Raw genomic sequence first — 23,826 nt, 5'->3', positions numbered from 1 at the left:
GCCTTAAAAGGATTTGAAAAACTTTACAGCTAAAATATTAACTGTCAAATATTTTTGCTCTGTTTTCAAAAACATGACATGCAGTCTATTGCCCTCTATTCATCTCTGTACAGTGTGAAAGGAAACTGTCAAGTCAACTTTATTTTTATAGCGCTTTATACAATACAGATTGTTTCAAAGCAGCTATACAGTGATCAATGATCAATTCAATTCAGCTGTAAAGCAGCTCTAAAAAAAGCGTCATTGTTCAGTGCTGATTCAGTTCCGTTGTAAAGATCATCAATTATTAAATTAGTTCAATTCGGCTATAAAGCAGTTCTTCAGAAAACAGTGATGTCATTGCCCATCCCAGTTCAGTTCTCATTAAATAGTATCAGTTCATTCAGATCAATAATATTGCTGAAAATTAAATGTCCCTAACTAAGCAAGCCAGAGGCGATAGTGGCAAAGAACCCAAACTCCACCAGGTGACAGAATGGAGAAAAAAAAACTTGGGAGAAACCAGGCTCAATCGGGGGGCCAGTTCTCCTCTGGCCAAATTAAGCAACATGGTGTGGTTTAATCCCAGGCTGAATTACAAGTCAGAAGTCAGATTGTGGATTGGTCTCACTAGTATCACTGTCCCCCACTAACAAATTGTACCACCCAAAATGCCACCATGATCACATAATTAAAAGTGAAGCATGTTTTTCATATTTTTATTGGATTTGAAAAATATTCTAAAATTTAGTCAGGCAATTAACATGTTATCATGATGTGTTTTTGGTCCATCCCTGACAGTCTACCACAGATGCTGTGTACAGAGCTAGAGCTGAAAGTATGCAGGTTACCATACCGCACATCTCCTGAGGTTCATCCACACAGTGAAACATTCAGTATGTCTCATGGTAATGAGCTGAGAAAACAGACAGTAAAGAACATCTGTCGCTGTCAACTGCTTTCACACACTGATGACACACTGATGTGTGCTGACGCAAGAGTCACTGGGTGGATAAACACATGTGCACAAGCACAAACGCACGCGTGAACAGGGAGAAGTGCAAACTGACCCAAGTACGGGGCTGCAGGGCTCTTGGACAGCGGGTGAGGGTTGTGTCTGATGTTGTCTAGAGTCACACTCTTCTTTTTTATGGCCTGCAACAGTTCCTCAACCCTCTCATTATCTGAAACACAGGAAGGAAAAGAGAAAGAGACAGACAGACATTAGAGGTACAGCTTGTGATAGCATCTTGGTGTTTGTTTGCTGCCGGAAGCTCTGAGGCGAAAGTAAAGTTGCTTCACACATGGTCCACATCGAGACTTTGACCATCTTGCTTCAAATTGTATTATGACTCTGAAGTAAACTCTAGTGTGAACATTTCCAGAGAAATATAAAACAAACATACAGCATCAGTATGAACATGATAAACCGCATGAGTACCTCTTCTCTGCTGCTGTGTGATGTGGTTGAGGCTGAAGATGGTGAGGAAGCGTTTCTTGTCCTCCAGCTCAGGGCTTTTGTTCATGTCCTCTGGGGTAAAGCGGGTTATTAGGGGGGCAGGAGATGGCCGCTTGCTCTGAATAGCTGGCGGGGAGGGACTTCTCTCTCTCAGCATGCGCCTCCTTTTCCTCCTCTTCACCTCCATCATCTCCTCCCGACGGGCCAGAGTCGTCAGGTCAAACATCTGCAGAAACTCCATCTTCTGTAGGAAGAGAGAGGTACATTGATCAATAAATACTGCTTTTACTGGGACGTGTGAGATGTGATGGGATCCCCAAAGAACCAAAAATCTACACAAAGAAAAAATACTTGCAAGCAGTACTCTGGTAGTCATGCATGATGTTGTGGGGATTTACCTCAGTGGAATCGTCTAGTTTGAGTGGCGGCTGTTCAGCGACCCTCCTGAGATGAGCTCGCACCTCTTCCTCATCACTCTCATCATAAGAGTCGTCCAGCTCGTAGAAGTAACCTACAAAAGATATCATTGAACATTCATTAACACTTAGAAATTACCTTCAAATGATTCAAGCTAGTCCCATTGGAAAAAAAACCAGTAAGAATAAAGGCCAAAGAAAACTTCAGTTTTGACACGTATGCTTAGTGCCAAACACGTAGCCCTCAAAGTAAACCTCATTTAATAACATGTACCACGTGTGGCACTAGAAAGTTTCATAATTGTCCATTGTCTGCTGTATTGAAGGCGCCATTACGTCATGCACATTTCACACATTCAATATTTGATGTGTACTTGGGGCTTAATCTGCAGATATATGGCCATTTCAAGATTGTTTTTATTGGCTCATCATCATGCAATTAATAGAAGTGTTTGCTATATAAAAATATTGTAGCTTTAAGCTACTGAAAATTTACCATGCCTTGTCAGTAGTCTGTTTTCTACTTCTATATTTCATTTATATCATCTCATTTGCTTACACTAAAAATATATTACTCAGCAGCATAATACCTGCAGTTGGCTGTCCTGCTCTATAGATGCTCTATAGAAACAATATTCGTAAACCACGACCAATAATTTGTGGTAATTATCATTTTTCTGGGCTGTGTGAACAGCATTTTCAGTTTCTCTGTTTCCACTTACCTTTCTCTCTGGCTTCTCTGCGTCTTCTCTCCTCCAGGTCTAGTTTGCTGACCGCTCGTCTGTGCTGCTGCAGGAACTCATCATACACTAACATGGCATCCGGTGCGAGGCGTGAATGCCCCTGGAGGCTCTTAAAAGACCCGCTGGACTTCAGGCCTGAGCTCAGCTCTCCGTACGGCCCTGAAAGACTCAGCGGTGCCCTCTGCTGGTTCAGGAAGCTCTGGGTGGATTTTTCCAGCTCTGCCAAGAAAGTGTTCGGCTCAGAGAACCCACTGGGCCGGATGGGGGGATATTTATCCAGACTGTCCTTTTTCCGAGATCCCTCTTCCAGCTTTTCAGAGTTGTAATGCCGCTCGTGTTTGGAGTGGGGTAAGGGAAGCCGACTGATATCGTAGTGACCCAGACTCGGGGGGTCGTGCAAGGTGCGTCTAGAGTCGGAGGTCGTCTCGATGAGCGACGCAGGGTTCCAGAGCGTGGTTGGTGGTGGGGGGGCCTGGTCTTTGTGCTGGTGTTTTGGGGAGATAAGAGGGGGCGGAGCTCCCAGGAGAGGATGGGTGTCTCTGTCCCGGTCACGATCCCTGCTGTTGGGCTCGTGGTGGTTTGGTACAGGTCTAAAAGAGGAAATAATCTGTAATTACTAATCACACACACACGCACACACATACACATTTTCCAATCTCTGTTAGCTATGACCTCTGCAATGCTACGAAACTAAAGCCACGAAACTAAAGCCACATTAATGTCCCAAGGTTTTTCAACCCAAACTTAACTGCGGCACTTGTATCAGTCTTTCATACACTGTATAAGATGTAAAAATCTGAGCTGCTCATTGAAGGCAACTGGATTTATACCAATTTTGAACCATTACTCTGATACCCCAACCAAACAAACTAGACTCTTGTAGATTCCTCAACCACCAGTGTGAAAACGCCCCTACCTGTGTCCCTCTATATGCAGGTCTGGAATTTCCCCCTGTCTGCCCAGGTCCAGGTGCTGGTCTAGGACCTGCTGACGGAATTCTGACACCTGGTACTGCCTGTCCTCTTTCTCTTGCCGTAGCTTCCGTTGCCGGGCCAACCAGCGCTCTTCTTCATTATTGCGCAGCATCATGGTGGCCGCTGTCAGACTGGCAGGTCCCGCCCCCCCAGGGCCCAGATACATGCCATGGGTGGAGACGAGGCTGGGCACAGGGTGGTGGGTGGAGTTTAGAGAGTGGTGGAGTCCAGGCTGGATGGGTTTAGGGGTTGTAAGGATGGGCTCTTTGGTTTTATCTGGGGGAAATAATAGGCATAATGTTTAGCTGCATAGAATGATGGCTCACACAAGTGAGACAAAGATTATATAATGCGCATTATCCATTTTCTAAATGAATCTTATTAATCTTATTGTTAACGATTCATCCATGCATACATTTCATGCCGGACTTCTCCAATCATTTAGTCAGCTTAAATCCGGCCCTTTCATTCAATCGACTGAGAATACTAGTATTCAGATCGGCTTCAATCCAAACAATAACTTGAATTAATACATAATACATTTCACTCTGGTGTTTGTCACAATATGGAACAAAAATATCTGATACTGGTATTTCCATTACATCGCAACTTATAAAATACACTTAAATCGAGCGGGACCAGTGGAGTGAATCTTATGTCCAGGTCACGTTCCACTCCTAAATATTTAAGACCATCAAGCATTCACCTAAGCATTCATATTCTTTTTGTGGTTCAGAACATGTGAATCAATATTCATACCAGGTCTGTTCGTAGTGATTCTGTCTGCAGGTTTGGCCCTGTCGTCTGGAGGGCCTCTCAGCCCATGAAGCTCAGCCAGATAGTGGCTCTCCACAGCCTTCTCTCGTGCCGCCCTCTCCTTCTGTCGCTCCATCTCTCTCTCACGCTCTCTCTCTTTTTCCCTCTCTCGCTCTCGTTCTCGCTCTCTGTCTCTCTCACGCTCCAGCTCCTTCTCTCTCTCCCTCTCTCGCTCGCGCTCTTTTTCTCGCTCGGCCTCGCGTTCTCGCTCTTTCCCTCGCTCTCTCTCTCTCTCTCGCTCTCGCTCTCTCTGTCGCAGCTCGTCCTCCATCTGAAGTCTGTGGAGACACACCACACACATACAGATGAGCTCAAACTACAGAAACATATGGGGAATATGGGTTTTTGTTTGTGAATGTCCTGAAGTGTTGGTGAAGCTACTTCTGAAGTTTGTCCAGAAAGAGCTTGTCCAAGCTACTAATGAATTTAAACTAGTTGAACCACAGTCCCCTTTTTAAGTTACACTACAAGCTATAAATAGAGTAGCTAACCTGCATTAATGATATTTAAAGAAGCAATATCTTTAACTATTAGTTGGAGTCAGAGCGCTACTTAAATTATAATATTCAGTATCATTATTAACATATATTATTTTATTTTGTATACAAAATAATATCTGCAAGAAGAATATAATGCTGTAAAATGCTGCAGTCGTATACACAGGGACTCTTTTACATGAACGTATCACAAAAAACATGACTGTGGTACAATATTATATGGTATAGTGATGTATCAGGTAATAACACATTTATATATTCCGTTATTAATGTTGACATATAATCAAGGTGTTGTTGCATACCTCTCTGACAAGCGCTCAGACTGTAGGCTAGACAGTGAGGGGTGGCTTAGGTCTCCAGGGTAACGCACCCCTGGCAGGTGCATGTGTACTGCAGATGGGTGTAGAGGAGGTAGAGCTCCCCCTGTAGGCAGTTGATAGAATGGCGACCTCAGCGCTGACAGACAGAATGGATCATCCATTCTAAGAAAGACAAAGATATACTTTACGCAAACTTTTTAAAAAAGCAGATGATTAGTCAGCTATAAATAAGCCATTCATAGATTGACTGCTCTAAAAAATGTGAACCCTGTGGCTCTTTCAAAACCATGCTGTTTTTGTCTGTGCATCCTGACCAGCAACTATATTAGCAATCTCACCAACTGATGATGTTTTGTTTTTCATTAGAGCTTGCTGAAGTTATCTCATCTGCCATTAAAATACTCAAGCTCTTTAAAGGTGAAGTATGTAAGAATTTTTATGTTATAATACATTCTTTTAACCCAGTTTATTGTTCATTGATTACTATAAGTATAGGTTTATCTTTCCCAAAAAAGTAAACATGCACCTTCAAAACATTGAGAGCTATCCCCTCAGTTTGGGGCGAGGCTACTCAAGCAGGCAGAGCCCAAGTGTGTTTACCCGGTGTGGGACCATGTCTGATGCATTACATGGGAAAAGACATTCAGCTTCGGTTACAAAAGTGCAAGCCAAAATTAGCTGCATTTAGAACTTCAAAGATTAAACAGGGCATGAACATGTTTAATCAAACAGGGCATTGTGATGCAACATGATACAATGGACGCTTCAATAACATACAGCATCATCATGCACCCGTTCAGAAAGACAAATGTACCAGTTTATAATGTTTACTTTGATTTGTCCAGTGTAAACAGTCTCAACTAGTTGTGGTGTGTCATGTCTATAAAAGTGCAGATATGTTGAAATGGTTTATTATAAGTGAGATGCTTGCGTTTGCTCTAGACAGAGTGTTCGTCTACTCAATTACCTACTCATGACACATAGCAACACAGCTGAAAGGATTCCTAATATGTTAGACCTTTTTTTTAAAGAAACTATTGAGAAACCTCGTTTGGCGTTAACACTGCATAGTCTTCTCTGTATGAATAAAATATAAATTGATTCTTATTAAAGACACAAAAGAAATTCAGTCAAGAGCAGTGAGTGATTTTATCTTTGTCTTTTGTTGTTTTATTAACATTAAATGACAGATAGCAGCAGGTATATTAGGTTTATATATATACCTAATATAATATAATAATATAGACATAATCAACTGTGTTTATGTGAACTGTACACTATAGACATTTTGACATAATTGTCAGTGTATTTGACAATTTAAGCGGGATAAGCCACAAAAGAAAACAGAATTTGGGATGGCATGCTGTCTGAGAGGCGTCTTTCTGTGCGCGTGCTTCAGGGGTGTCAGCACGAGCACCGCATTGAGTTTGTTTTTCACAGCTTATTGCGATTAACTCAAGTTTTGCATCTGCTATGCGGATATATTTACATACTGCAATATAAGCGATATAGCAAAATCTCTAACGATAGAAACTTTATATCGTCGCCATGATATATATCGTCATACCCCCCAGCCCTATCTGAAAGAGAGTAAATGATGACAGAATCATCACTTCTTTTGTTTCGTTGCATTCTCAAGTCTCAGCTAATGTCTCTAGGGGTTTAAATGTGTTAATTGTTGCATGATTGTGTACCTGTAGTGTGAGAAGGAGGGGTGGTGCAGGTATCCAGGATGGTAGTAGGCAGCAGCAGCTGCAGCAGTGGCAGGATCAAGCCCCAGTGGTAACGAGGGCATGCGTAACTCCTCGGCTGTGGTGTAAGGACGAAACCCCCTCAGATATTCCTCAGGAACACTGGTCGGGGGCACAGCATGTGGCATCTGACGGGGCAGACTGTCAGTGAAACAGAAGAAGATAATTTAAAGCAATAGAGCCAATAAAAAATGAAAAAGGAGAAGGATGTGCTTTCATGAGTTGTGCCTAAAGTAGGATGGGAAAAGTGATGTGAAAAAAGTAATGATACTTCGGTAAGATGATACTTTAATTTAAAAACGCAACAATACCAGCCTTTCTGCAGTACCAATAGTACTGTGTCAATCCGTTACCCACTTACAGGCAGCTGCTTTCAAAGGTTTCTATTCTGCCAAGTACACACCGCAAAGTTTCGGGAGTGGCAACTGTAATTAAATGCGGGTCTGGTCTCTTACCTGTAATGTGTTTCTTTGTTTTTCAGTTTGTAACTTTTCATTAGATTTTTTTAATACAATGCTTACTTAATAGAACAATATCTAAAGGCTAATGTTTTTGTGGTTCAGCACATGTGAATCAAAATCTAATGTTTTAATGTATTATTAACTTATAATTATGAATAGCATTAATAATTAACTAATTTCATATTTTATTTTCAAATAGTTAAATGCTATGGTATCAAAATTGGTCCAGAGAACTGGGAAAAAAATTGGGTATTGAAACTGAAATTTGGTACTGGGACATCACTAGATGGGAGGCTTTAACCTGTCTTTTGAAAATCATATTTCATATGTTACAAAAACAGCCTTTTTCCACCTTAGAAACATTGCTAAGCTACGTAATATGCTATCAGTTTCTGATGCAGAAAAGTTAGTTCATGCATTCATGACCTCGAGACTGGATTACTGTAATGCCTTATTAGCTGGTTGTCCTGCATCCTCAATAAACAAGCTACAGTTAGTCCAAAATGCCGCCGCTAGAGTTCTTACGAGATCAAGAAAATATGATCATATAACACCGATTTTATCATCACTGCATTGGTTACCTATAAAGTTCCATATTAATTACAAGGTATTGCTACTGACTTATAAAGCCCTAAACGGCTTAAGCTCCAGTCTATTTAACGGATCTTCTATCACCCTATAATCCATCGCGCTCTTTAAGATCACTAAATTCAAGGCTTTTGGTCATACCTAGGATATTCAGAACCACCAAAGGAGGGAGAGCATTTTCACATTTGGCTCCAAAACTCTGGAATAGTCTTCCTGATACTGTTCGTTGCTCAGACTCGCTCTCCCAGTTTAAAACTAGATTAAAGTCGCATCTCTTCAGCCAGGCATTCATATAATCCCACAGTTCAAACTACAATCCGGCCTCTAGCTCATAAATGCCAGAGGAGAACTGGCCCCCGACTGAGCCTGGGTTCTCCCAAGGTTTTTTTTCTCCATTAGGTCACCTGATGGAGTTTTAGGACACCATTAGGTCACTTGATGGAGTTTTTCGGTTCCTTGCCACTGTTGCCTTTGGCTTGCTCAGTTGGGGATATTTTGGGGATATTTAATTTAATTTTATCAATCAATCAATTCCTCTTGAAACAAACTTTGTTGTATTATTTAAATTTAATACTGTGAAGCTGCTTTGATACAATCTGTATTGTGAAAAGCGCTATACAAATAAACTTGACTTGACTTGACTTTAAGGCCTCTCCACACATCTTGTGAATTTTAGCTTTAAAATGACAGTAACAAAGTGGAAAGGAATCACTTTACAATAAGGTTTCATTTGTTAACGTTAGTTAACTACATTAGTTTACATGAACTAATAATGAAAAATACATCCAAAGCATATATTAATCTTAGTTAGTATTAATTTCAACATTTACTAAATACATGGAAAGTTGTACTTGTTCATATTATTTAATGGACCTGAGCTAATATGAACTAACAATCAACATCTGTATTTTTATTAATAATTAACCAGTGTTCAGTTCACCATTAATTACCTAGACTGCCACAGTTTCATAATGAACTGAAACTATTTTTACATTTATCATAACATAAAAGATCTCTCACATTGTGTTTTGCACTATTGATTTGGCAAAGTATCTGTAACTTGAACTAAAATCCAAATTATGATATGGCTTAGTGCGTGTACCAAACCACAAAAGGCTGTGACTTATTTCAAAGCTTTTTAAAGCTTCTTTTTGTGTTCATGCTTTCTTGATTGTATGTTTTATCATCTAATGCAATGCCATTCATATATTTCTAAGTGTGACTTAATTGAACAGACACTTTTTTTAAACCACTGTAATGCATTTACAATATCTTCCTAACATGTTTCAACAGATGTCTTATTATTATTATTAATAATATTATTACTCAAAATATGAAACTATAATTATCTTTACCAAAATTAAAAATTTTACTGGAGCACATTTCACTTTGCTTTTTTTAGTCAGTGTATTTTAAGGAAGACAAGAATTGAAATAATAGTATAGTAGCACTCTTGGGAAGGAAGGAGGTCAGTAATACTCACTTAAGGGGCTGAAAGCGTGAGTCCTGCATCACAGATGCGGGCGTCAAGCCAAATGCGTAAGGGTTTCCAATTAGGTGGGCTGAAACAGTGGGACCCCCCTTCTCTTGAGTAGAAGAAGACTCTGAACTTAACCTGTCCCGGCTGAGTCCACGGGGACCTGACTCTGCCTAAAAAGACAAGAGAGGAGAGCTTTGTGTGAGAAGTGTGCAATTACAACTTCTTTAACACAATGAGAACAGAATTGAGTCCTGAAAGGAGCCTGCCTCCAAATGAACATCCCCACACACTGAATGACACACACATGCTGCCTAACCCCAAGCAAACCCCATAATCAACAGCATTTCTCAGATGTGCCTAAAACTTTCAACAATATGTAAAGCCTTGTTTATGCTTGACGTGTTCACTCCGGCACAAACCACTGCAGATGGTGCTCTAGAGGCATTTCCACTCCACATGCTCCAGCCTCAAACTTTTTTTGTTAGCCGAACTCAGATGTAAAATATTTATTTGAAGTACTCCCTTAAGGCTAAGTTAATATTTCAATAATTTAACAGTTTAAGGTCACTGACATGCAAGGAAACATATATCTTTTTATTTATTTATTATTCTTTATATATAAATGCCCTCAGAGTGCAAGACTTGGCCAAAAAATTACATTGTGATTATTGAGTCATATATTGTGTTTGCAATTTGAACTGTGATATGACATTTTATTTTATATGAAATATTGTTTTTATCTCATATTGTTACTGCTGAGACAATGGAAAGATTTACTTTTAAAGCAACTAACACTACAAGGGCCCTATCTTGCACCCAGCGCAATTAACTTTGTACACCGACGCATGTATCATTCCTATTTTGCACCCGCGCAAAGCACGCTTTTCCCTCCACAGACGCACGTCGGTTAACTAAGAAATACACTTGCGGTTCAGCGCAAAGAGGAGGCGTGTTCCGGCGCAAACGTTCCCTCATGCTATTTTGCACGTTTAGAAAACAATTCCGCCACTGACCGAAAAAAACTAGTTTAAAGTCAGTGGCGCATCTGGATGTTCCAGGCTAATTGCGCATGTTATTCATATGCTATTTTAAGAGCGCATGCTTGGCCATAATCAATGTAGCGTGTGCACAACGCGCATACACTTTGATTCTCTCATCTACACAGAAGCAGCAGTTTTCATTTTTGCAAATAATACATTATTACGATAGATAGATAGATAGATAGATAGATAGATAGATAGATAGATAGATAGATAGTTTATTATAAAAGCATACATCTAGCTTACACATTTACCCAAATTAAACCGAAGTTAATTTGGGTGGGTTTCTCCATCCCCAACGTCACTTCTCTGTGTTTTACGGCCCTGACGAGAACGTCGGTCTCCTCGGCTGTGAACCGCTCCTGGCGCGCGCCTGGCAACTCCGCCGTTATAATAGGAATCCGCTTTAGAACAAGCGCGCCTGCTCTTAAAGGGAATGTGAGATGACGCCCTGATTGGTTTATTTCACGTTACGCCCAAACCATACCTATGAATAATGAAGCTACTTCAGACCAACCCCTTTTAGATTTGCGCCGGGCGCAAGAGTCATTTATCCCGCCGGGAAAATAGCAACAGCGCCCAAGACCCGCCCACAAAGTTACTTGCGCTTTGCGCTTGACACTTGCGTTTCAGATCGTTAAAATAGGGCCCCAAATCTTTAAACCCTCAAGCTTTTAACATGTCAAATCATCAAGATTTTATATTGTTGGAATATTGGTGAAATGCTGCAAACTTCTGTCCACAAAAATGTCATCAATTCACCCTAAAAAACCCTCCGCTAGTCCCCTACGAACCCCAGTTAGCGCCAATTCGGGTCCGTCAATTGCTTGACTGGTGGGTTCATTATTATTCTTAATGAACAACACAACAAATAAACAGTACAATTCCAAACTCACTTAAATAGGCACTTTTACATTTCACTTTGAAACCAAATCTTCCTCCATTGTCTTGTCAGTCAGGAGTGAGGCTAAATGGGAGAAGTGAGGTGAAATCTGACTCTTGCTGCTGATCTGTGCAACAACTCTTGTTCGCCTGTTCTGTTCGTTTAATTGCAGTGTCTGTTCTCTAACTGAACTAAATGATTTTTATTACTATAAAATCTAAACGACGATGGGGGCGGTGCCACAGTGGGCAAGGGATGTAACTGATGTTGTGGCTGAACACCGGTAACACTGGCAACACTGACTATTGCAGCAAGCCTATAAGTCACAAGAAGAGAAACACAATGAATCTTTCAGCAGAGTATCCTCTCAATAAGGAACAACATGGTCCGGAAGTATTTTCCCATTCATTTCCTCTGCTCTTTAAAAAAAGAGACTCGGCTTTAGAATAAATCACAATATTGCACAAAAAAAAGGGACAAAAGAACCATTGCAAATGAACAGTAAAATTTACAAAAATATTGACTTACAGTCATTGATTATAAGTATAAACAATCTACTTTACATTTATTGCAAAACACTCCAAACTGTTGAGAGTATAGAGAGACTTATCATTAGTAGTGCTTCGTGTGTAACTTTTCTGATTGGTCGATCTCTCTTTAGAATTATCCCTCCACTCACTCTTGGCTTGTTCTTCCACAGCCTGGAATACGGGGGGAGTACTTTGGGTTCGGGCCAAATACCGAGGCCGGAGCCTCTCCTCGGACAGCACGCCAAATATGCCTTTATTCCATCTGACTTATTTGTAAGTGTGAACTCGTGAAATCTCAATTCTCCAGCGGCAGTCATCTTTGTTGTAAACGAATTCAACCCAAGCGCTCTTTGGTGACGTGGATGATTACGTTACTGTTGATCATCTGTCCATCACCGTATACAGCCCGCCCAGACAATTTGATTGGTCCGAACAGCTCTGGTTTGAGCATAATTGCTCCACAACGGATCAAGTCCAGACCGAACTTCCCGACCTAAAAATGTTGTGGGCAGGGCTAAGTTCGGCTGGCATCCAGGCTAATAATCCATATATTTTTCTCTAGTGTAGTGTTACTGAAGTGTTAATTTTTAATGATTTATAGGCCGCCTGCTATAGACTATTGTTATTATTATTTTATGCAGCCCTACATGCCTACAAGGCACGACAAACCTGGTGTTCATTATATATATGTATTTTGTGCATTTTAAATCGCAATTTTAACCAGAAAAATCTATAATGTATTCCCAAAATCGTGCAGCCTATAGTTTATCTTGATATCAGCATGTTCACAGTTGTTTCGTTTTTTATTTTATTTTTTTATAGGGACCAGATGCCACTGATGAGTCCTGCTGACTTAAACATTCACATGAGTCTCTGTACATGAACATGGTAAAATGAAAAATCAAACACCTTGGAAATGACAGGTATTTACTATATTTCAGAAATGGCACAAAGTTATGTAACTGTTCAAGTCTCTGTCTTTAGATCAGTGTGTTCAATAATGTGCTTTTTTTGTCCTTTGTTGTGTATCTTTGGATTATGTTGTGTTGTAAATAAATCCAAACAATCAAAAAGCCATTCTTTTTTAAATCTCTACTCATTCTTTGTGCAAGGTTCCTCATAATGACAGGGGCCTGATAGCACCTGATAGGGCCATTATGGGAGGGTCTTTGTCTCTCTCAGGTGTGAAACACATCAATATTCATGATGTGCCTCCTTGCATACAGCTTTCTTACACAAAACATGTCTTAAAAATTTTAAGTCAATATATTGTTTTATCTGAATGAGTACGCAGGATGATTTTCACATAGTTTTGAAGCAAATATTCTAGGCTACGTGATACAATTTTCAAAAGTCTTGTGAAGAAATAATCATTTAGGGTTTCATGACCTTATTTCAGTGAAATTTTAATTTCGTTTTTTCACCAACCACGCATAAACGTCATTCTCAAAACTACAAACTTTAACATACACGTTGCTGACATATTATTGTAGCAGAGTTTGTGCTGAATACAGTGTAATAAGACTTTAGCCATGAAAATGTCACAAGTAACAGAACTAAGCACAAATGTCAGAGCATGTCAGAGCATGTCAGAACACCTCCAGGACCCAGAAAACACCTCAGACCCCAGAGGGTTATAAAGGTCTATACGATTATATTATATATTACTCTAATGAGAAAATGAATGGGATTTTCACACCCAGAACCACACTGTTAAGCTCTTTTTAGCTTGTCAGAGCTACAGTAAAGCCCATTTAGAGGACAATTAACTGCAGGATGTGACATCAAAAATTAAACACCTCTAATGTTGTGACTTCCTCTCTTCCTTGCCTCTTGTTGTTATAACATGCTTCACTTAGCAAACAGTGAAACAAAGCAACCTCAAACCATGCACCCACAGTTGCCCCTTTGAACCGTGCCTTCCTCTCTTAACACTCCCGTGAGCACATATTAAATAGGAAAACTTGAGATGGACCACTAACTTTCCCCACCCTGATTCATTTATTGAGCACAGAACAGGCTGCTGGAGAAGGCAAAGACCTCGCCATTAACCACATCGCTTTTTCTTTATGTGTGTCGTGGCTAATGATATTTAACTGCGGTGTACAGAGGTTATTGAAATCCATAAAGCATCATTAACAGAGTCTGGAAGACATTTCTGCGCCTCTCATTTGATATAACAGTATAAATCAAACAGACAGAGATCTCTGGGGCTGTCAAATTCTGTAAACATCTTCCATTTGATCTTTATCCTATGCTGGAAAACTGCAGGGTTGTTCATTTAAGAAATAAACTATGAGAGGGTATGCTATATTGTTAGTATAGTCACGATTAAAGGATGCTGTTAGGCATGACAGACAGTGAAGTATATTCACAGTATTGCACAACCTTAAATGTCGTATTGCTTTTATTAACCAATTTCAACATAAAAATATTAGAAACACATTAAGGCCAATTCACACTGCACCGACAGACTCAGACCAATGCCAGATTACAGCACGTTATATCTCAGACATTTGAATTCCAATTAAAGATGTTCAATCGCCGACACATGCCAACAGACTCGACAGGGGTAACACTGATCTGACAAAACCCGACAAAATATGGTTTCTGTAGCCACCTGTCGGCGTGGTGTGAATTGGCTTTTAAGAACACTGTTACCATATAAATCACTGGAACACTAGGCTGACCAATCAGCATCCTGGACCAGTACTTTCCATTTTATTCTAAGCTAATCTATAGGAAAATAGTCAAAAAAGAGCAATGCGGTAACTAGCCAGTAGCTATATCACCCTGTAGCCCAAGACTGGTTGCCTACTGAAGCTAAGCAGGGTTGAGCCTGGTTAGAATCTAGATGGGAGACCTCCTGAGCAATCCAGGTTGCTGCTGGTAGAGGTGTTAGTGAGGCCAGCAGGGGGTGCTCACCCTGTGGTCTGTGTGGGTTCTAACACCCCAGTATAGTGATGGGGAACCTATACTGTCAAAGAGCACTGTCCTTCAGATGAGACGTTAAACCGAGGTCCTGACTCTCTGTGGTCATTACAAATGACATCCCAGGATGTCCTTCGAAAGAGTAGAGGTTTAACACCGGCATCCTGGCCAAATTTGCCCATTGGCCTCTGTCCATCATGGCCTCCTAATCATCCCCATATACTGATTGGCTTCATCACTCAGTCTCTTCTCCACCAATAAGCTGGTGTGTGGTGGGCATTCTGGCGCAATATGGCTGCCGTTGCATCACCCAGGTGGATGCTGCACATTGGTGGTGGTGAGTACCCAGAAAAGCGCTATATAAATGTAACAAATTATTATTTATTTTATTATTATAACTAAATATCTTTTATTCACAATGATGTGACTCTCTTTAAATTCATTTAAATGCAAGAACAGTAGGAGTAAATGGCAGTAGTATTTTTTTGTCACACTACACTAAGATCTGATTTGGGGGTAAAATGTAACAGACAAGCGTGTTACCAGTCTTTTATCTGCAGGTTCTCTTCCTCACCGCTAGGGGTGCTATGGCACCTAAATGTGCTTGTTAAGTAAAGGTGGGTTTGTAGAGGAAGTTAGCAGAACAGCAGCAGTAGAAAGCATGGCTGCGTCTGAAACCGCATACTCACTGAGTAGGTACTTAATTTCAATAAGTAACACTGGCCAGTACTTAATTATATTAGCTTTGTTTTACTGAAAATTATATAATTTAATAAAACAAGCAAAATGTAATTTGTTTTGTCCTATGACATAGCTATGCATGAATACACTCTAGATAAATGCAGTGAAAACATACAAAAATTCAGTCAAGTAATGAATTAATGCATTAATTAAATAATTATATTTTATTTACTGACAACGATAAGAAACATGAATAAATTAGTAAAAGAACAAATAAAAGTAACCATCAATAAACAAATGCATATACAAGTCAACAACACATGAAACTTTATTCAAACTACAATCATGTATTTACAGGCAGTGAACCCCAAATCCTACTGCCATCTCAACACAGCGGTTCCCATTCTGTGGCTTTATTCTGATGAAGCAGCTGACCGCCAGAGGTGAGCCGTGCCTTTGTGCCTGAGGTTGTTCCGAGCTGCGCTGTGCTTCACAATCGGAGGCAATAAGAGCAGGTGGAGTGATGGAGCGGTCTCATCCATGGTACCGTTTCCAGGATTCAGCTCTGGGCTCCTCATCCTCAGTGCTCACACCAGTCTGCTGACATTTCAGATCCTACAAAAATACACAAACATAATACAAAAGCAGTCATTTTAACAGCACAATGTCATTTGATTGTATTAGAAGTAACAAAATGATCTTACTTTATATTTTAGTAAGATCCCTAAAATACCCTTTTTCCCCCCCACAAATGCAGCCATCAACTTTCCTTGCAGGTCCTGCTCCACCACAAAAGCTGTGCAGCAAATGCACAGAAATCAAGAATCAGAAAAGTGTTGTAATAGCGCTGTTTGAAATTAAACTACAACTTAATATTTCATATTTAAATATATTAATTTCTATGTGAATAATATGTTATTCATTTCTTTTTTTTTCCTTCTTTTAAAAAAAAAAAAAAAAAAAAAAAATGTTATTCATTTCTGTAGTATACCTTCTTCAGCCACTCTCCACCGGATAAACACACATCTGTTCATCTGACCCTGTAACATCCAGACAAGATTCACGTTACCTCTGTGATTTATGAACTCAACACTACATTTACATGTTAAGGTTGTTGCTGATGTGTTAACTCACTTTTGATCAAACATGAATGTTCCTCAATTTATCAACAATACAAATTGACAAATAAAATATATAACTTATGTTTATTTACTTTATAGATTTGTTTATTTACCTTACTTAAAGATAATTTATCTAATGTAAGCAGTGTTGACAACAGTGAATTCTTACATAATAAACATCACTCAGATGTCTATTTCATGTTGTGATGTGCTCATCTGCAATACTTATATAAGTTTTCCCTGTCAGATGTAAATAGACATTTAAAATGAGCATCTTTAAGATGTATATGGTTTATGCAAATCCACTTTAGATACGTACACGTGTGCTTACTGGAGCTCCCCTGATAGCTATATATAATAAATGTGTTTTTACAGCAAAATCACAACTATACTGTCTAACGTCTTTACACCTTCAACAATTTACTCTACAGTAGTTCAACAAAAGCAATTTTAACACAAGGAACCGTGTTTACTCACATTTGAAAGCACCCGCGTCGCCGATCTCCACGATGTTCGATTATGACGTATCCTCTCGCGTGGCCTCCTGGGATAGAAAAGTATCCATCGGTTGAGCACTCGAAAATCTGGGCGGAAGCAGATGATCATCCGGGAACTTCTCGCCTACTCTTTTGTGAATACTGATGTACTCCTTTCACGTACTGTTTTCTCCAACTATATAGTAGGTAAGTAGGCATATTTGAACGCACTATAAGTATACGCACGTCCAAATCTCTCGAGAATTAGTACGTCACGCAGGTAATTCTCGCCTACTCTTTTATGAATACTAAGGATTCGTACATACTTTTTTGCTCGCCTACTGCTTTTCCCCTACTATATAGTAGGGAAGTATGCGGTTTCGAACGCAGCCCATGGCTTACCTGCATTTGTGCTATGTCCTGGTTGGGAAATGTTCCATTTCAAGCTCAATTTAAAGTAAGGATTTGTTTTCTTTCCTGTTATTTAAAAGTATGCCTTGCTGATGATGTTTGTTGCTAACTTCCTCTACAAACCCACCTTTACTTAAGGAGCGCATTTAGGCGCTAGCGGTGAGGAAGAAAAACTGCAGATAAAAGACTTGGTTACAGGCTTGTCTGTTACAATGTGGCCCAGAGAGAATCCTGAGATTCATGTTTGTGTGATTCAGTTAATCTTAAAGGGGTCATGAATTGTTTCCTGGTGTCAGATCGTTTGATATGTACTGAGTATTTATTGTCATGACTTAGGTCTGATCTGCAGTGTTGTGTTGTGTTTGTCTGCGTGCCCTGTTGTCTTTGAGTACATAGGTTTAGTTTTGACAGCTCGCAATGTGCTCCTTATGGCATTTCCCCTCCCACTTGTTATCCTTAATTCTCATTTGTGTTCACCGTCACACCTGTTGCTAATTATTCCTCATAATGTTCCCCTATTTTAGATCAACTCGTGTTCAGTCTTTTGTCAGACCGTTATTGTATGTAGTGCAACGCTATCGCTTGTGACCTTCTTTCATTATTGCCTTGTTTTGTCTTGTCTTGCTGTGCCGTGTCGTGCTTTTTCAGACTGCAAGTGCCGTTTTGTTTTTTGTCCTGCTTCCTCTCTCTCCCTCTCGCGTCTCGCCCGACCATACCTTATTTCTCCTGCTACCTGCCCTGGTGATCTCTGTTCTGTCGAGCCTCGGCTCCGCCACCACAGCCCCTCTTCTCTGTGCGCTCATTGGGGAACTCAGGGAACAATTTATACCTCAGCGCCGCAGTCAAACTTCATAGTTGTGATTTTCTGTTCTTTCCTTTTATCCGGTTAATGAATTGGATTATCAGACATGGAAGAAAGCATGTAGAGAATGCTGCTTTTGTTATGGTTTTGATCTATATGATCAAATACAAATAAAAATAAATAATTTTATTATTAAAATCAAATTAAAATGTATTCAGCTTCGCCGCTGAAATGACTGGCCCAGCTAACCTTCTTGGTTTGAAAATCTGGCCCAACTGAATTTGTAATTGAATAGCCCTGATCTAAGGCATTCACTGTAATCCTGAATAAAAGCTCCAGTGAGTGACATCTGTTTTGTCATCAGTAAGACATTACAACACATTTAATTTTATTTAAAACACTAGACTGCAAATGACAATGTATTAATTGTATTTGTTTTTCACAAAAAAAAAAAGAATGAACTATGAATTTAAGAATGACAGTGTGACAAAACAATGGTACATTCATTCATCATTTCATAATTCATCCTTTGTCCATTATAACTGTGGTAACTCCAAGTACTTAAACTTTATTTGCCACAATCAAGACTTATAAAGCATATGTAATATGCATAAATGTTTCACATTGTTGAAAAAAGCTCAACTATGTAACAAGCTATTTGTTTAACATCGGAAGTTTTCAAAACAATTCCACAAATGTAATGGTAGTGACCGTTGAAAATTATTTTAATATGCAAAACTGTTACCCAATCATAGCACTGGGTGTTTACTTCAAAGTCTTGAATGTCACATCAAAACAGAGTTTTTGAGAGAGAGGGTCAAAAACAGATATAAAATAGTCTAATATTTCTAAATTAAAATCTTGATAACATTACAAGTGGACCTCAGAGAATATAAAAAAAAATTAAAAAATAATCCAGCTCGACCCCTTTAATGCCGATGTGTTCAACAGGTGATTTTAAATTCCTCTCTATTAACACTACTGTGTCTGACATTTTAAATAATCAGAGTATCACATTTTTATGGTCATTCTAACTGGTAAAAAAAAAAAAAAAAAAAAAACCACATTGCAATAATAGAAAGTAAATGGTAACTGTTATGATCTCTTCTGGTCGTTGACTGCATTACATACAAGCTCTGTGTGCACATGTGGGTTTACTAGCCAGAGTTTAGGGACAACTTTCTGACAAAAGTTCTGACAAAACCTGGCGAACTCAATTGTGGCAACGTCAAATTTTCTTTTGGGGTATGGTTCAGATTACACTGCAGTCATTATAATTAGTTTGTGAAATCAACAGAAGTCTATGACATGTCCTCTTTCATAGAGCTATAAATGTGTGTGTGTGTATAGGCCAACAGGTGTGTGGTGCAGCTTATGCACATTAAAAATGAAAGAGGATTGTGTTGTGATGGAGCCCGGGCCGCCTGATGCCTGACCCCTCTGTCTCTATGTCTCTGTGGCTTTTGTCTGGCAGTCAGTCAGGCAGGAAGAGACGCCACCTGAGCAGAGTGAGGACTCCACACTTACATCACACATCTCAGTAAAACTCATACAACTATGTGTGACACCAACTGAGAAAAATCATACTGAAGTTACAGTGAGCGGAGAAGGAGACAGTTTGTGATTCAGGAATATCTCTGTAGGCTAATGTAACCAGAGGGTCAGGGGTCGAGGCAGTGGGGGAAATCTATAGACCTTATGTGCCAGAGAAACGCGGGCGCCGCCATCTTTAGAATATTGTCTTTGAACTTCCGTTTTTGCGGTCGCTCTGTATATTCCTATGGCATTGCTGTCCAGGAGTAATTCGCTTTTGAAGTGGATTTACTTAATATAAAGTTAAGGAAAGTTATCATGAGGATTGTAATGTTTAAAGCAGATGTCTTAACAAATGTCAGTAGACCGGGAAGATTTTAAAACGAGCCGTTCATTCATAAATATGCAAGATTGCTGTGAAAATACAGACCGGAAGTCAAAAGACAACGAGCGGAGCGCTGAAAAGGGGCGGGGCTACATAAGGTCTATAGAGCCTCAGTTTAAGGGATGTTTAGTGCCTTTGTGGGGCCATTGTTTAACACTGGGGGCAGAGGGCGTGTGTGTGATGGGGGGCTGGTCCTGTTTTTAGGCTGCATGTCACCCGAACATATGTCACACATTCTGACACACTGATTTACAAGCCATATGGAAATCCAGCACTGTGCGTATGTGATTGTGAATGTAAGCATAATTCAATGAAGCAATAAGCCACTTTTTTTTCCCAAAGCTTCGAGTGGCATGTTGCTTTTATAAAGTGACACAAAATAAACCTTACATTTTAATACAAAGAATTAAAGACCCATATACTTCAAAATTGCCCATTTTGATCAGTATTTGTGTGTACTACAAATTAGCTTATTACCTTTGCAACATGCTAATGTTCTACTGAAATCAACTGCAGGAATTAATCCAAATGTCTTGAGCACGGTGTTGTACACATTATTGAACGGAACCTCAGAAACAACACTGTTAGCATGTCCGTTAGGAAGATGTCTATGTATACAGTGAGAGAGCTCACTATGGTTTGGAAGAGAACTCTTGAATCGATGTGAATGTTTAACTTTACCTCTCGTACAGGTCGGCTCTCGCTCCTCCACAGGCCGTTGACAGTTTTGGTGGGGGCTATGGTGACCACAGGTGGGGTACTGGGTACGCTGTGTCCCCCAGGAGGCACTATAACTGGACCCATGGGGCCCCGCTTGGGTGTACTGACTGGTGAGCTGTGGTTAGTGGCCGGAGATGAGACAGGAGACGACTCGCTGCTGATGGAAGATCCTGCTAAACAACAAGACACAGGAGAGAAAGAGTTCATCAGTGATTTAGTCAAGTCACCTTTATTTATGTAGAGCTCTTTACAATACAGATTGTTTCAAAGCAGCTTTACAGAGATAACAGGAAAATAATGCAGTTTGTTTCGGCTGTACAGCAGATCTAGAAGAAAATAGCGTCATAGTCCAGCTTAAGTAAGTTCAGCGATGGTTAATTTTTGTTGTATATATATATATATATATATATATATATATATATATATATATATATATATAGCAGTGATAAACAGTGATGTCATCGTCCAGCTCAGTTCAGTTATAATGGTGTTATGTAATGGTGTCAATGCAGGCAGATCAATAATAATATTGTTGAATATTTAGTGTCCCCAATTAAGCAAGCCAAAAGCCAAAGGCGACATGGATATTATCCATTTACTGGTCAAGTTCGTGCCATTTTTCAGGATATTTGTCTCTTTAAACATATGGGTAAGATTGAAAATCATGCTGTTTCTGTGTGAGATTGTAGCTTGTAAATAAAAGCAAACTGAAACACTGCAAACACACACACACTGCACCAGCTTCTTGCAAATGCAGCTCGACACTTGTGCGCACCAGTTTCTTTTTGACTAGTACAGCTTTAAGTGGAAAAAACACATACTATATACTGTAAATATAAATGTCTCATGGAGTGGAGAGACAGACACACAGCCTACGGCAAACATTAGATGGAGACAGTGAACGGGGAGGGATATTTATGGAGGAGGACAGATGACAGGACAAGCTAGGATGAGAGAAAAGACAAAGATAGAGAAACAGAGGGGAGAGAGACGGTGTGTTAAGTCCTGAAGTCTTATCAGCATGGACATTCAGTCAATCACAGGCCAGTGCTTGATCATCGCTCTCTAAAACTGTTATCATTATCGCACCTCTCCTCGCACTCCATCTTTCTCTCAGTCTGTCCGCTGTGAGCAGGGTCTAAAACAAACACTTGCCAATTTACAAGAAAAAAAAAGGAATAGATCAGCTAAATTTTTTTTAATTTCGTCAACCTCAAAGATGATGTGAAGCAGAATACAGCTTCAGTCACCATTCACTTTCATGGCATCTTTTTCCATTCAATCAATGAAAGTGAATGATGTCCCACGGAAAAAAATGTCTAAATTTGAAGTCTTTTTAACTAATATGTAATATGTGTGTGTGTGTACGTATAAATGAGGAATGTCTCTAGCCGCTGCATCCGTTTTATTTAGGCTAGTCTGTTATGATTACATCCTGTGCATTTTGTTAGCACAAGTTTAGCAACCAAATGTGTGAATATGGAAATATTTGAATTTGTACCATGAGACGTACGTGTCCCCATAAATTTAGATTAAGTCATATGTTTGCTTTTATTGTTTAGACATTACTGATGTGCGTGTTCGTACAGAAATGTTTTATCTTGTGGGTTTCAGTTTTTATCTCTCTTCAGAGATAATTTTTCATTCATTCATTCTTATTTGTGCATTTCCCTCATGCAGGTAATTCAGTTTTGCCTCAAATAGGCTTGGTGTTTATAATAAATGTTGTCTACAAAAAAATATACACATAAATACATGTGTTACGTTTTGATGAAGACAAGGTAAGAACAGCAGATCTAAATGCAGCATAAACATTTATTAAATAACACAAAATAACGATATCCAACAAGAGAAACAAACAAAACAGTGTTAAGGCACATACAACACTAGGCAATTAACTGAGAAAAATAAGGTCAATTTATACACACCAGATAATGAACTGAAATGAATCAGGAGTGATATAATCAATAAACCAATGTATTGCCATGACAACCAATGAAAACAACCACAGAACGTGACAATATGTTTGTTTTCAAGTGTTTATACTGTTTTACAACGTTTCCTTTTATTTACCAGCATTTTACATTATTTCCAGAAGGAATAATAAAATGTGACATACACCAATGCAGTTTTTATTTTTCCTCTCAGCAATCAATTTTTACAAGGTGTGGAAACTATGGTACATTAAATCTCACAAGCCTTAAAGGGTTAGTTCACCCAAAAATGAAAATTCTATCAGTAATTACTCACCCTCAAACTTGCCGGCCCGGAAAGTTAGTTTATCAAACGACAAGAATACTTTTGAGCGCAAAAAAACAAATAAATATAACGACTTTATTCAACTATTCATTTTTTTCTGTGTGGGTCTCTGACGTGAGTTCACGTGTAACAGCGCAGCGCAACGTCAGAACGAAGGCTCACTATTGGCCAGCATCACACGCATCACACACATGACCAGCACCAGCCAATAGTGTACGCAATACACTACGTGAACTCACTCACATTGGCAGAAAAATACTCATTCAAAGGTTTGGATCTGATATTGTCTTAAAAATGAAGCCGGATAATAATCGGAATAAGAACCCGTTTTCAGTCATCTCAGCCATGCTCATTCAAATGTCAAGACATTCATGGCACAGGCCTGTCTTGGGACAAGCCATTAGGAGCTGGTGTTCTCTGCAGAAAGCTTTTAAGAAAGACGCCACAAAGGTTTCTGTCAACAGCAAAGGAGGAGCAAAGGTGAGCGGAGGTGAAGAGACGCTTGCTGCAGTAATTACAGCTGCACACCATTAAACATGCATGCAGGCAGAGAGAGAAAGAAAGAGAGGG

General features: G+C 39.5%; 1 protein-coding gene and 1 long non-coding RNA gene across 4 annotated transcripts in view; one reads left to right on the top strand and one right to left on the bottom strand.

Annotated features, from left to right (window-relative positions):
* The window catches only part of gse1b (Gse1 coiled-coil protein b), a 245,807-nt gene that overhangs the window by 8,540 nt on the left and 213,441 nt on the right, over positions 1 to 23,826 (bottom strand). For 2 of the 3 annotated variants that reach the window (XM_082182838.1, XM_082182840.1), the window contains 10 exons: positions 20,959 to 21,170; positions 9,488 to 9,654; positions 6,899 to 7,096; positions 5,187 to 5,366; positions 4,331 to 4,665; positions 3,514 to 3,847; positions 2,577 to 3,187; positions 1,837 to 1,949; positions 1,421 to 1,682; positions 1,050 to 1,163 (listed from right to left, as the gene is read on the bottom strand). In XM_082182838.1, the coding sequence (XP_082038964.1) occupies positions 1,050 to 1,163; positions 1,421 to 1,682; positions 1,837 to 1,949; positions 2,577 to 3,187; positions 3,514 to 3,847; positions 4,331 to 4,665; positions 5,187 to 5,366; positions 6,899 to 7,096; positions 9,488 to 9,654; positions 20,959 to 21,170 (2,526 nt within the window). The remainder of the gene's footprint in view (positions 1 to 1,049; positions 1,164 to 1,420; positions 1,683 to 1,836; positions 1,950 to 2,576; positions 3,188 to 3,513; positions 3,848 to 4,330; positions 4,666 to 5,186; positions 5,367 to 6,898; positions 7,097 to 9,487; positions 9,655 to 20,958; positions 21,171 to 23,826) is intronic. The other variant, XM_082182839.1, reaches the window with a different exon arrangement.
* Positions 10,554 to 17,223, top strand: LOC309508554. Its single transcript, XR_014209540.1, has 3 exons — positions 10,554 to 16,347; positions 16,536 to 16,919; positions 17,105 to 17,223. It is a non-coding gene; the product is annotated as an uncharacterized lncRNA (long non-coding RNA).

Source organism: Leuciscus leuciscus (assembly GCF_965113295.1).
Source record: "Leuciscus leuciscus genome assembly, chromosome: 10".
Lineage (NCBI taxonomy): Eukaryota > Metazoa > Chordata > Actinopteri > Cypriniformes > Leuciscidae > Leuciscus > Leuciscus leuciscus.
Note: the sequence above shows the minus strand (reverse complement) of the source record. Positions and strands in the feature narration are given on the sequence as shown.